General features: G+C 43.5%; 1 protein-coding gene across 8 annotated transcripts in view; it reads right to left on the bottom strand.

The window, feature by feature from the left end:
- The window catches only part of CREBBP (CREB binding protein), a 97,421-nt gene that overhangs the window by 48,215 nt on the left and 35,315 nt on the right, over positions 1-13,891 (bottom strand). For all 8 annotated transcript variants that reach the window (XM_064725407.1, XM_064725409.1, XM_064725414.1 and 5 more), the window contains 2 exons: positions 10,036-10,212; positions 180-429 (listed from right to left, as the gene is read on the bottom strand). In XM_064725407.1, coding sequence (XP_064581477.1) covers positions 180-429; positions 10,036-10,212 — 427 coding nt within the window. The remainder of the gene's footprint in view (positions 1-179; positions 430-10,035; positions 10,213-13,891) is intronic.

The following is a 13,891-nucleotide window of genomic DNA, read 5'->3' as shown; positions in this document are numbered from 1 at the left end:
TGACCAATTGGCAACCAATGTCCAAACCACATTCCAAAGGAGCAAAACACAGGAGAAGCAATTCGATAATATTGTTTTCATTTTTCTCTGACGCTTCTCAGCTTCCCAGAAGAAAAAACCCTGGCAAAGGGATTTTTCAGCAAATATGGCAGTGCCAGAGCAAGGCAGGGAGGGCTCACCTTGGCAGGCCTTGCCAGCCTGGCAGTGTGTCATGTGGTTGAGGACGTTCTTCATGGTGCGGCAGTGGGGCAGGGCGCAGGCGCGCACCTCGCCGTTGGCCTGCTCGCGCCGCTGACACTTGTGGGCGTGGAGCAGCAAGACCAGCTGCTGCTGGATCAGCTTGCGCTTCTCGGGGTCTGCCGTGGGCCCGGTGGCCATGGCCTGCGTGGGGACCATTCCCACCTGCTGCACTTGGGTTTGCATCTGCGACTGAGAGAGAAAAAATGACAGTTCAGACTTGTGCCAGCGAGCCGCGGTTCTGTCCTCATTCTGGTTTTTATCCCAGAAGTGTTCAGTGAGCTACAAGGGTTATTGCAGCACTCTCAAACATTTCTAATGTTCAAACAACATCAAGGTATTGAGAGTCAAACACTCTGTTACAACACGTTAACAAGAGTTTATATAACAAGCCATTCAAAACACTGTTTATTAGAGAGATCATCATCCCAACAGCAACGAGCTCTTATCTTATGAGCTCAGAGGTGGAACTCTTTAAGGTCCCTTCCAACCCACACCATTCTATGATTCTATAAATTCAATACTATATTTTCATACTATAGGTCAGATTTTCATATCATACATTTTATACACATCAATCTTAGCTCCTTGTCCCTAACAGAAAGAGAAGTAAAATAGGAGAAGACAGTCAAAATTCTGTGACTGTCTCCATGTATTACAGCAAAAGGCAGAGCTGATTTTTCAAGCCCAAGTTAATCCTTTTTGTCTCCAAGTGACATTCCTTCCACAGAGAAAACTCCCAGGGCAAGCTGTATATGGTTTTCTCCTAGTAAGGGCCACCTAAATCTGGATTGCATTATGGCTACTGAGGAGAACCAGAGCTACCACAGGGTGACACTGGGTCCCATCAGCTTTAAAATCCAATGCTTTACTTCCAGCACCCATTCTTTATGGACACACTTCTGCACCAAGGCCTGAGCTTTGCCTGACAGCTGCAAACCCACAGAGCTCTTCAGTTTAAGGCCCAGCTCATAACAGTGCAGAAAAGAAACAGCCTCTTTACCATGTCAATTATTCAGCACAGATCAGGCAGCTTCTCTACCTGCCTGGACAAATGGAGAAACCTGACTTTCAAAATTAAACATATCCAGAGCCTGCAATGACTCCCCTAGCAGGAACAGATATGGGACTGTAAAAGTGCTGCAATCCCTGTGATTTGCAGCCTGAATTGATCTTATGGACAAACAAGCAACTGTCCCAAGAATCAATTTGATTATGCACTGTGAAAACAGGTTACCACAGGAAAGTTCACCAAATTTCAAGCTACCTAAGGAAAATCACCCCTGAAAAACACTTTAAAATAGAATATAGGAACACTAGGATTATGCTGAGGAGGTCATAGAGGAAATAGTTCAGTACTGCCTGCAGAACTACTAACCTACAGCCAACTACAGCCTGTGTATCATATTTAAAGAAAATCAGGTTTAAGTGTCAGCATACACCATTTCTAGCCCATTCTACTTCAGACCTTTGAGAAGGATTTCCCAGGAAATTCCACAGCCTACAAAATCCTAATTTTCTTAGATTAACAAAAAGTTCCCTGCACAAGTTCTTCCTAGTCCAGCAGCAAGCTTTGTTCCTGCACATCAGGTTTTGGAGCTTGCTTTTCTTCTGGGGAATGAAGCACACAAGATCAAGTAGAAACCACCATGCCTGGTGTTTGATGGAAGAAGTGGAAACTCTGCCACTTGACAATGATTATAATAAGTCTTAGACAAAGAGGAAATGCTGAATCTGCCTTGAACTTTCAAGAGAAAGAACAATAAAAGGAATAAGGGGGTGAATGAAGGAAACCCATGAACATCTGCTCCTACTGCATGCAGCTGAAATTCAGTCTTCCATTTCTCCTGTGAGCAAATCCATAGAGCAGAGAGGTTTTGCTGAAACAATTCTTGGGTCACAAATAGGAAACAATTAGTTCAGCTAATCTGCAGAAAAATACAGGGATCATGCCAAAGAAAATCTTGTTGGAAGCGATGCTTTCATCCCAGTCAAAGAATTGTTTCCCAAGCCAAGTCCCCCTTTTGTTACTACCCTTCCAGTTAACAGACACAACTGCAGCTGTATCAGCACACATGTCCTGGCCCAGGAGGGATACTTGAAGACTGAGTAACAAAAAAAGCAGAATTGCAGAGTATCAGTGGTTTGAAGTACAAAGCAGTCTCAGTCCAGATCAGTGTGTTGTTGGTAGGCACAAAATCCCCTCAGAATATGAAGCTTCTTCAGGTTGCTTCACCTGACTGACTGACAATGTTCTTGCTGGAGCAGGAAGTTCAGGCAATTAAAATCAGTAATTCAATAGTCAGATAAACAAGGCAAAAAAGATATTTTTGTTTCTCTTGCCACTTGCTCCACCATCAACAGAGCAAATGGATCAGGGGTTAGAAATCTGCTAAAGCCTCTGACAGAGATGGGAATGTCAATAATCAGTGTTCTAGAAACTGACTTATACATACTTCTATTAATACATTTGAAAATTATGGAAACTCATTCACAGAGAGGAAGATGGTTCTGCCCTGTCCCTATCCTGAAGGACAAAACCTTCCTGCAGGTCTGGGCAGCACAGATGCACAAGTATCTGGTTCTTGTGGACTTGGATGGACTCAAAGTTCCCTGGTGGTTTTACTTGACTGAAGTGACCAGTAATTCTCCATGTTTTTATGTATTTATATACAAAAGCACTCAACACTGCTGAGATGGAACACTATGTACCTTTCCTTAGAAAAGTAGGCAGCAATCTCAGCAGCAGTGGCAATCTTACAGCAGGTAAACAATGCAATACACAACTCTGCCTCAGCTCCACTCTACAGAGCATTATGGTTTTAAAATACTTTTCTTCTCTAATTTCTGTTTATTTCCATGTTTTTTTCCTTCTCCCTGATAGAAGAATGTGACTTTCACTGTATGAGGACAAATCCTGTGTTTAAAAAATGCCTTTTAGTTCTATAAGAGAGGTTTGGAATCAACAGCAGGTCTTAGTGAGGTTATTAAGAATCCACTGCCACAAATCCCACACACAGGTACATTAAGGTGAAACACCCCCAAACTTCTTCAGTTCCCTTCCAACCAAAGGCTTAAAGTGTGATCCTGAAGGTCCCTTCCAGAGAAGGAATAGCAGGCACAAAGCAGATACACACATGAACTGTAAATGTTTCAATTAGCAATATATAAAAATATATTTATATTATATAATATATACAATATATGTAATATATATAAAACCAGAACTTTCAATTAGCAATATTTCTATCTGAATTAAGTCTTCATAGTGTGACCAACTCCAATTATGAGTATCCCAATAATTTTCCAGTAAGATTCAAAAAAGTCTTTCCTGCCCACAGGATTTGCAGGACTGCTCTAGTAAGTGTTGAACCAGCTCTGCAGAGCCCAGGGAGGATCATTCTGTCCCAAAACTGAAGGACAGCTCAAGCAGCAGCTACTGGGGGGCAGCAGGGCCAAAGGCATTCCCCAGTGCAGTCCTGATGAGCAGAGCTTTGCTGGCAAAGTGACACAGAACCTGTTTACACTTCCTGCAGTTCACATGGATGCTTTTTCCCTGGTTCCAGCAATCACTCTCAGCATGGAATGAGCAGCCTGGTCCTGTCCAAACAGGAAGGATCCTTGTGACACCAGGAACCCCAGGGTCAGCTTTGGCCCCAGAGGTTGGAGGCTCACAGGTGCACAAATGGGCTGAGATGAGCACTGCATGCACCAATATTTGCATTTGTGCCCCAAAACCCTGCAGTGCTGCATTTCCTCACCCAAGAGCAGGAGGAATCAGAATCTGAGTCTGAATGGTGGGCAGAAGGCTCCACAGGAGAGGAAAAGAGGTTTCCTGAAGTGGACATGGCCTCAGAAGGCCGTCCTGCTGTCTGGAGGGAGATGAGTGATGTCAGCCTGCAACACCAACCTGAGCCCTGGCAGTGCTCTGGGAAATGAGGAGAGGTAGGAAGGCATCCAGCTCCTGAACACAAAGCCAACAGAATCCCAGAACCTTTCAGGTTGGAGGAGCCCTCTGAGATCACCAAAGCCAACCTGTGCCCAATCCCCACCTTGTCACCAGCCCAGAGCACTGAGTGCCACCTCCAGGCCTTCCTTGGACCCCTCCAGGAATGGGGACTCCAGCACCCCCTGGGCAGCCAATTCCAGTGCTGACAAACCTCCCTGGGAAGAAATTCCTCCTGATATCCAACCTGAAGCTCCCCTGGAGCAGCTTGAGGCTGTGGTGTTAACATGAAGAATGTGTTTAGAGCTCAGGATTTATCTCAGAACTTTGGCACTGACATGGATGAAGGCAGAGTTTTCATGCTAAGGGTAAACAGGAATATTTTAATCTTCCACCTCTGAGGGTGGCACTGGCAAATGAACCTGCAAGCCCATGACAACCTCAGAGGTGGGAAGGCTCCTATGGTCCGGCCACAGAAAGAACCTGAATAGTTGGTCAGTGCACTTCACTTTTAATTGCTAATGGAATTTTGTTTTAAAACCAGCAAAGGTCTCAGTTCTATGCCATTGAGTCTGCTAGGCATCAAGGCTGGATAAGCATCTTTTTTAAGGATACACTTGTGGAGTTTTATCTCATCTTTCTGATTTGCAGGACCAGCAAATGCCAAGAAACATTCACTGAAGAAGTGTTTCAAAGTAGGAAAAGGAGACAAAATACAGGAAGGTGAAGACAGATTCCAGCTCTCACATACAGGAAACTGCCTAAGCAAAATACTGAGGGGTTGTATACCCTACATAAACCTCAGTATTTTAATGGGGGACAAACAGCCTGAGGAATGAGGAACATTAAAAATCCCAGACAGCAAATCTTAAATAGAAAAAAGGATAAAGCACAAATGAGAAGTTTGTAAGGGAAGGAAAGCCATGCTGCTGGAGTGCTGGCTATGGAGCACCTCAGCTGCTGGGATAGGGTAGGACAGCAATGGATACTCTCCACTGTTATGTTTGCATATGGGGGAGGGGAGAGTGGAACACGGGCCAGAGCATTGGGAAAAGATTAATTCCTCTTTGTCAGCTTTTGCCAGCCTGGCACTGTATTTACAGATGATGCAAAAGCTAAAATATTCCACTATTCAAAGCAATGCACATGGCCAGGATGAACTCCTGCACTAAGGCAAGGCAGAGATGCTCTGCTCTCAGCAAAACAATGTCCTTTCCCTGGCACTGAACACGAGCTGCTGGATTTGTTTCCAGGTTATTAAGACCTTCTCCTTTAGACCTAAGCAGAGCCTTTTCCCAGCTGTCCACTGCTGTAAATCAGGTGGGATTTTCTTGAGGAAGGGAAGGAGTGAGCTTGCCTGTGAACGAGAATCTGAATTTCAGAGTGGAGGTCAGGGCAGGCACAGGGAAGGTGAGCACAGTGACAGCAAACCCAGCAGAGACTGGGGGAATGCTGAAGAGAGCAGCGAGCAGACACTCAGCATGCTGCCAGTGCAAGAGCCACAGACCTTGCCACAGGGATAGAGGAGAGGGCTGTGCTGCAAGAGAGGAAAAATCACAGAAAGGCTCAGAACACAGGCCTTCCTCCCTGGAAGGGCACTGGAGTTAAGTGATTCTTCATAAAGCCTTTTCTTTCTGGTCTCTAGAATAAAATACCAGTTGTCTATTTTAAGTAGCTACAGTTCTACCTGCTCTAATTAAACCTGGCCTCCCAGTTTAAAAGCTTTCTTCCTCTCCCTCAGAGGTCTGCAGCAAGGCACACCTGAGACATCCTCATCCCACAGTCACTTCTTCTGTCTTCTGATCAAAATCTGTTATTACAGAAGTCCATAGGACATAAAAAGAAACAAAGAACACAACAGAGAGCTCCTGATGCAGTTTAGCAAGAGATGAGGGGGAAAAAAGCACAGGAGAAGATATGCTGCTCCAATTCTAAGTCAAGAATTGAAGAAAAATTATTTCCTTCACTCCCAAAAAGCAATATTCTCTCAACTCCATCTGCTGGTCATTGGGATAACTGTGAAACCATGCTGGTGTCTGGAAGCCAAACTTCCCCCATTGTGCTCCTAAGCCATGCAGAAATACCAGATTTACTGGTGTGCCCACGAAGGAACCATCCACCACCACCCTTGGCACGGGCAGCACTGCAGGGACAGCAAAGCTTCAGCTGCCTTGATGGAAAACCTCACAGGGCTCCCCCAGCAGCTCCTCCCAGAGGCTGCACCCTCCAGAACTGGCTGCTGCCTCCCAGACTGGCTGCTCAGCACGCTGAGAGCCCCAGAGCAGAGCCCAGGGATGGTCCATGATCTCACCAGCACAGCACTGCCATTCCAGCAGCACTGAGGCTCAGCAATGTGGCACCAAAACCTCCAACATCAGAAGCAAGGCTTTTCTGTTGGAAACAAACCTTTCACTCTAGTTTTCAAGCTGCCCATTCTGCCCATCACCATTAAAAACAAAACAAACAAAAACGAAATCAATCCATCCTGCTGGCACTGAAAATTAATACCTTAATGCTGACCTCTTAATCATTTTAATAGCATAAGGTTTGTTCTTCTTTTCTAATTAAAGAGATTAATCCAAACGTGCTTCTCAGGGTGTAGTGTAAGGTCATGCCTGGAGCATGGCTGCACTGAGTTAACCCTTCAGAGACCCACTTTGCTGGGGGGGATGGACAGTGCTGCTCTCAGCACAGTGGTAGCCTGAATTTGGATCAAAAAATCCAAATCCACAGCTGCAGCACATTTGTCCTGGCTGCCAGGATATGCCTGGCAGTGGGAGAAGTCCTGGTTACTGTTGGGGACAGGGGTGTCACACAGTAATGATTGGAATAATGGGAGTTAAGAAATTTAATCATTTTTCACTTTTGCAGCACACATATAAGGTGTAAGGCTAAAGACTGAAAGGAGTATTTAAAAATATTTTTGTTTTCAGGACTTAGGAATCCTCAGACAATGACTGCCCTTTTCTGCTTCCTCTTCTCTTGTTTAAATACCCCTGTGGTAACCACAGTGCTCAGTGCCATGCTGCAATCTGGTTTCCTGCTCACACCACCAAGTGCTCTCATTCACGTGGCTTTGTCTCTCACATGGAATAGTACTTGGGGGGCCCTTTAAGATAAGGATAGCACAGAGGGCTGGTTTAGCAAGATATGTGGTTGCACTCATCCCACAAAGGACCCTGTATGGGGTTTTTTTGGTTTTTTTTAATATGCAGCTGTCTTTCAGTTGCTGTAGTGGATGGAGCCTGAACTGACCCTGCACAGGTTCATTTCTGATGGATGTTAACAAAACACAATGGCCTTTTCCACATCACTGCTGCCTCCCTCAGTGTCTCCAGGCCAAGCACATGAAATAACCCACCATCCCAGGACACAGAAATGGCAGTGGGATTGCAGCAAGCACACCCAGCAGGATTGTGGATTGCAGCTCTGCCTCTGTCACCAGCTGCTTCTCACAAGAGCCATTGGGGTCACATTTTGGTTGCCCAATGTGAGTGACAGATGTCACTTAAATGTGTGTTTCTGTAACTCATGGAACTGCTGTGGATGCTATTTTACCCTTGGGTAATGCCTTAACATATCAAATAAGGTTTAGCAAGCCAGAGCCTACAAACCTCAAGTTCTGAGTCAGCAGATTCTGCCACTCTTACTCTCCCTGTGCCTCTGTGCTTAAAACTGGGACAACACATCTTTATCTCAGAGAGGTGCTGTGAAAATGAACTAATCCAAAGCATAAACCTGCTCCAGTGCTGACTGCCACAGGAAAGAGCATTTGGAATGACCAAGTGAGATATATTGAAACATTCAGCCAGCAATGCCCACAGCTACACACCGAGCTGCAAAAATAGAACTAAATGTTGACTGTGTGCTCTTTCCAGGGGCTCTGTTCATATTGTTCACTGAATAAAGCAAAGTCCCTGTGGAAGGAATAACATATGGCCATGGATGTGCTATTACCAAATAATTACACTGCCTTACCCACTGTTGCCAAATAAAGGTTAAATTCTAACAAGTGTGACATTTCTTTTTAAGTTCTCGGCTTTGCAATAAAAATGTTTAGATGGAAATTCAGTTTTTGAAGTTACACCCCTGTCAGGACCACCATGCCTCGAACCCCCACACGAATTGAGACCTTTGGGCTTCACAGTGCCAATGTCTGTTGGCTGAAATGCTTGTTACTCTCTGTGGTGGGGTGAGAGAAAAGAAGATATATTGGACATGCAAAGCTTTTGACACCTGAGAAATGAAGACAAATGGTTCTGATTGTTCTCTCAGTTGGTATTTTGGACATTTTGAAACTGCAATTGATACTGCTGGGAAAGTTTCCCTTACTTTCCTCTTTCTCTTGGACAAGATGGGAGAAAGAAAACAATTCTTGATTTTGTTTCTCTCCCATCACCTGACAAGCCTTGATGGCAAATGCCTTTTTTATTCCCCTTGAAAATTGACCACTACATCCTATACTGGTGAGTATATTAGGACTTAGACTTTCCTAAACCTGACTTTTAAATGAGCACAAAATTAGGCTTTAAGATCACCCAGTCCCTGAGATGAATACAGCATTTTGGGGAGACCTGCAGGACAATCCCCTTCCTGCAGCATCAGGACAATAACTCATTTGCTTTACACCTGATGTACAGATGTACAAACACTTAACACAATAACAGTAGTCATGCAGCAAATTGTCTTTTACAAATATTCTTCATGAGTGCAAGTAGTGTTCTGAACATGGTGTTAATCCAGTCACAAGCTCCTTTCCATAATCATCAACAGTAAATGATGATATTAGAGAGAGATTTCACAGCGTAACGAGAGGAAAATTAGGAAGCAATTCTCTAAAATTGAGAAAAGAGGAAGTTTATTGCATCCCCTTGCCTCTCATACAGAGCTTATTAGTGACAGGCAGGTAGCAAACACAGTGATGGAAGAGCAAGCACTGGTTGTGCCAAAAAATAGCTTTTTTGGATTTAAATTAAAAAATAAGCAATTTGCAGGTCTTACAAGTTTCTATAGTAACTGCTATCATGTATAAGAATATAAAATGCAACAAGCTGGAGTTTCCATAGAAACAACACAAGCATTTGATTAATACGCAACATCCTGAGAAAAACGGGAATATTTAATTTAACTTTATGAAGAGAACTCTGGTAAACATCATACTATAAACTTGTAAGGTGTCCTAATAAGAACTGTTCTTGCAAGTTTGTGACATGCAAGTCATGCACAGTATAAAGTGAGAAGCATCTGGGGTGTTTACTACATCAGTTCCAAAGGATATGAGGGACTATTTAGTTTCAGGAAGGTGGTGATGTACCAAACACATTGTAATTGACCCAACACATTCTAATTGACACACAGAACCTGAAGAAGACATTTTTATGTGGTTTAAAATGAAATATACCAGCCAAAATGAAAGGATTCACTTGGGGGAAGGCTAGGGCTAAGTTTATAGATAGCTGGTTGGGGTGAAGGTGTAGGGTAGCAGCCCTGGAGGGTTAATGAGTAGGAGGAAGATTATGAGGGATGTTAAAATTAGGGCTCATTTGTGTCCTTTTTTGTCTAGGGGCCTTATGAGTTGTTTTGTAACTAGTTTGATAAAAAAATATATTTTGTTTTAAAACAAAACATAATGCATAATGCAGTTTTTATTACTGTGATCCTTGAGAAAGCATAACCACTGCATAAAAATGGACAGAAGTTCTATATACACACTGCAGAGTGGAAATGAGAAACCATGGGACAACTCTGCTTAAATGAGCATGGAGAAGTGATTTGATAGTGTTGGATCACCCAAAAACTTAGAAAGCAGGAGGAAGAGGTAAAGCTTGCAGGAAGCAGCAGGCCCAACTCACCATGTTTGGCACACTGGTGACGGGAGTACTCTTGATGTCGGCAGGGAAGGGAGACAGACTGTTGGCCATGCCCGGCTTGCTCGGCAACTGAGGATTCACTCCTGCAGCTCCCATCTGCTGCCCTCCAGTTTGACTGAAAGGTTGCCCAAAGGGAGTAGTGTTACCTGTCATTCCCAGCTGGAAAAGAATGAATGAATGAAGTGATTAGGATTTTTGTGATTCCAAAGGGAGATGAAAAAAATTCAAACATATGTCAAATATCCGTCTTTACGTTTGCAGAGACCAATTTCCAGTGTTAAGTTTCTCAATATTAAATTCTCAGTATTAAATTTACAATTTCACAACTTTTAGCAAGTTAAAATATATCCTAAAAAGATGTCTTACAAATATATACTGCTGTGTGGGGCTGAAGTCTTACAATTCAACTTACAAAATCAAAGGAAAATACAAGCACATCCTTCTCGATCCACATGAATAGAAATTACTTTTTCCAACACTACAGGAACTTTGGAAGAGCAAACAAACTTCAAATTCTGTGATACTTTGTGCATTCTGAGCACAAAGCATGACTTTGCACACAGACAGATGGGAAGGGAGGGGAATATATAGAGGCATCGAGCAAATGGTTATCAACTTGTGTTTTGGTACTCGAGGAGAAGTGTCTGAGCAAAAAGATGTCTACGACTGACAGCCTTGATAAATGACACCCCAAGAACTTCCCAAGACTAGAAAACAGAGACACAACTCTCCCTGAATGACTGGAGAGAACATTGTACACCCAAAGAGCCACTTGGCCTGCACGAGTCTCCCCCATGGTGAAATCTCCTCCCCTGGAACCACAGAACCACTGAGGTTGGAAAAGACCTCCAAGAGAGTCCAGCCCAGAGCCCTGTGTGCCATGTCCAGGCTTTCCTTGGACTCCTCCAGGGATGGGGATCCCACCAGCTCCTGGGCAGCTCCTTACAATGCCTGACCACCCTTTCTGGGAAGAAATTCCTGCTGATGTCCAACCTGGACCTCCCCTGGCACAGCTTGAGGCCGTTCCCTCTCATCCTGTCCCTTGTTCTGTGGGAGCAGAGCCTGACCCCACCAGCTGTCCCCTCCTGTCAGGGAGTTGTGGAGAGCCACAAGGTCCCACCTGAGCCTTCTCCTCTCCAGGCTGAGCCCCCTCAGCTCCCTCAGTCCCTCAATAGATCACATTTGTTCACCCAAACTCCTCTTCACACTGGGAGGATTTCTAACTGACTTTATGGCCTGGTCCTAAATATGAACCCAAACACTGAGAAAAGTCTTTATTTAAAATAGTAAATCCTATTTTCCTCCTCCCTTCAACTCTTTTTAACTTTCCTTCCTCAACACAAAAATGGACAGAATGGAGTTCTGTGGTCCTGGTCTCTTCTCTCACCAGCAGAGACCCAGGGACTGTGCCCAAAGCTGGGAGGAGGACTGCTCTCATCAGCTTATCACTGCAACAGCCTCATAATGAGGGATTATTCAGGGCTTGCTTTTTATGCTTACAGGAATTGAGCTGAACGAGCTGTTGAGGAACCACCAGTTATAACCAGCAAATTACACCAGGGCAGAGTCCAATCAACACAATCTGACTGGGCCTTGTCCTCTTTGTCCCTGTACTTTGTCCCCTCTGGTTTCAGACAGCTGGCCCTGCCACTCTCCAAGCAGTTTTATGTTAGGAAATGCTCCCTTTCCCTGCATCCTGCCCAGTGACTGTTGCCAGATTTGGGCCTTTCTTCACTGTACAAGACGTTCTATCTTTACACATTAAAAAAATCCCAAAAGCTGTTACTTTGCAATATATGAGGTTATCAAATCTGTGCTGTGTCCCAGAGTTAAAGCTGAATAATTCAAATAGCAAGTAAGACCAAAAATTAGCATCTAAAGTTTAGTCCCAAGACTGCCTTTAAAGAGAAGTGGTGGTAGCTGCTATCACATTGCACAAATATCAAGATTTTAATTTTCTGCATTTCTGTGTTTGTTTTGCAGACTGCATGTTCAGAGAAATTATTTTAATTATTATTTATTACACCACAGATTTTGGCAGCTTTCTCTGAAGAATTAATAGCAAAGCATTTAATAAAATTACCCACTCAACCCACTATTTCAGACAAGGTATGAGAAAGTGTCATCTGATAATGACAGCTGTTCATTAATGCTGTAGGGGTCTATCAGATCAACAGGGAAGAAAATTTCTGAAACTAAAAGTGAGATTCTGAGAAAGCTTAGGAGAACTACTGAAACCTTTCAGAAGCCAGAAATAGGAACATTAACTCTGAGGCTGTTAGGAATTAGACATGAGGGGACTGACTAACTACAAACTTTGTTGTTGGAAGGACTTTGCCCTTCTTGCTTGAAAGTTTGGAGGAGTTTTTTAATGGAATAATACACAGACTTCTCTGGCAGCCACCACTACAATTCCTGCAGATGTTTAGTCACCCCAGCACTGGGAGAGCCATGGGGAGCCCAAAGTGGGAGACAGAAATGCTGCTCAAACCTCTGCCCATGGCAAGCAGAGCCTGGCAGCTCAGGGATGGAGCAGCCTCAGACACCAGGGAGGAGATGGAAAAGGCTCAGTGCAGGCAATGAATGCCCAATGGATGTGCTGAGCTTGGAAGATTGGTGTTAAAGGCTTCTGGCAGAATCTTATACAGCTGCATTTTCAAAGAGCAGAAGAGAGATTTTCTTTGGGCAGTGAGAATGCTGAGCGAATTTACCTCAAATTTAAGTTCTTGCTCCAAAAAGATATGGTGAGGTGTTCTCATCTCATTATCAGAAATATTAACACTTTGTAATTAAAGGAAGAATGTTTAAAAATAGATTTTTAGAAAAAGAAATATTTTGGTCATGAAAAACAGCTTCAAGTTTGTTAAAACTCTAAATGACTCAAAGATCCCCAAAACACCAAGGCTCTGCAATCCTAACAAGTACCACCACATGGTTGTTTCATCTTATTTTAACATTTCCTTTTCAATAGATCTTGTCATTAAACAGATCACAACGACAAAGCAACCTTTTAAATCTTCCAAACTGAGTGCTTAATAGGATAAGGATAATTTTTCCTACTCTAGGTGGTCATTAAGTAATAAATACTTGATTGAAATTTTAAGAAATGCTTTGCTGTTCTTTGAAATCCAGCTGGAAGCAGAGTAGCTTCCATTTGAAACTCTGTATTTTGGTTAACCTGCTCTCTGCCACATTGTATTTCAGTGTCCAAAGCTGTGCCTTCATAAGGGAAAAGAACCTAAAGCTAAAGCATTACACCAGTCTGTAACTTTCAAAAACTTGCAACATTTGATAACATTGTAAAACAAGAGACTTGCCTTTTAACCTAAACTTCACTGACAATGAAACAAAGTACTTGAGACTCATTTTTTGTCTGAAGTTCATCTTAAAAAAAAAAAAATCTGAATATGTGGAAAAATCTTTCCTGGGTGGCAATCCCTGAAGCAAATATGGAGACAAAAATAAGAAGGAATCATCCACAAGATGACTTTATTAAAACTGATAGATGTTCATGGTTTCAGGGGGGTTTAAACTCAGTTCTTCCTGCGAAGAATTCAAATTAACAGGACTGTGATTTCCAGGGACTAAGAATGCACAACACAATGTGAGACCTGCTTGAACAAACTCTTATCCATTTTTAACAGCTTCCCACCAAGTGTGGGGTCAGCGAGGAGCCTCAGTGGCAGAACAAGCTGCTGACAAACAGCACTGAGATCCAGAGCTGCTCCTGGTGCCCTGAGGAGCAGCTGGAATTGATTCCAAACACAGCCAGGTAGGGAATCCAGCAAAGCAAAGCACTGCCAGCCCCTCCCTGGTGGGAAGGCAGCAAGCAGGAGGG

Source organism: Zonotrichia leucophrys, chromosome 14 (assembly GCF_028769735.1).
Source record: "Zonotrichia leucophrys gambelii isolate GWCS_2022_RI chromosome 14, RI_Zleu_2.0, whole genome shotgun sequence".
NCBI lineage: Eukaryota > Metazoa > Chordata > Aves > Passeriformes > Passerellidae > Zonotrichia > Zonotrichia leucophrys.
The sequence above is the reverse complement of the archived record's forward strand: the minus strand, read 5'-3'. Positions and strand labels throughout refer to the sequence as shown.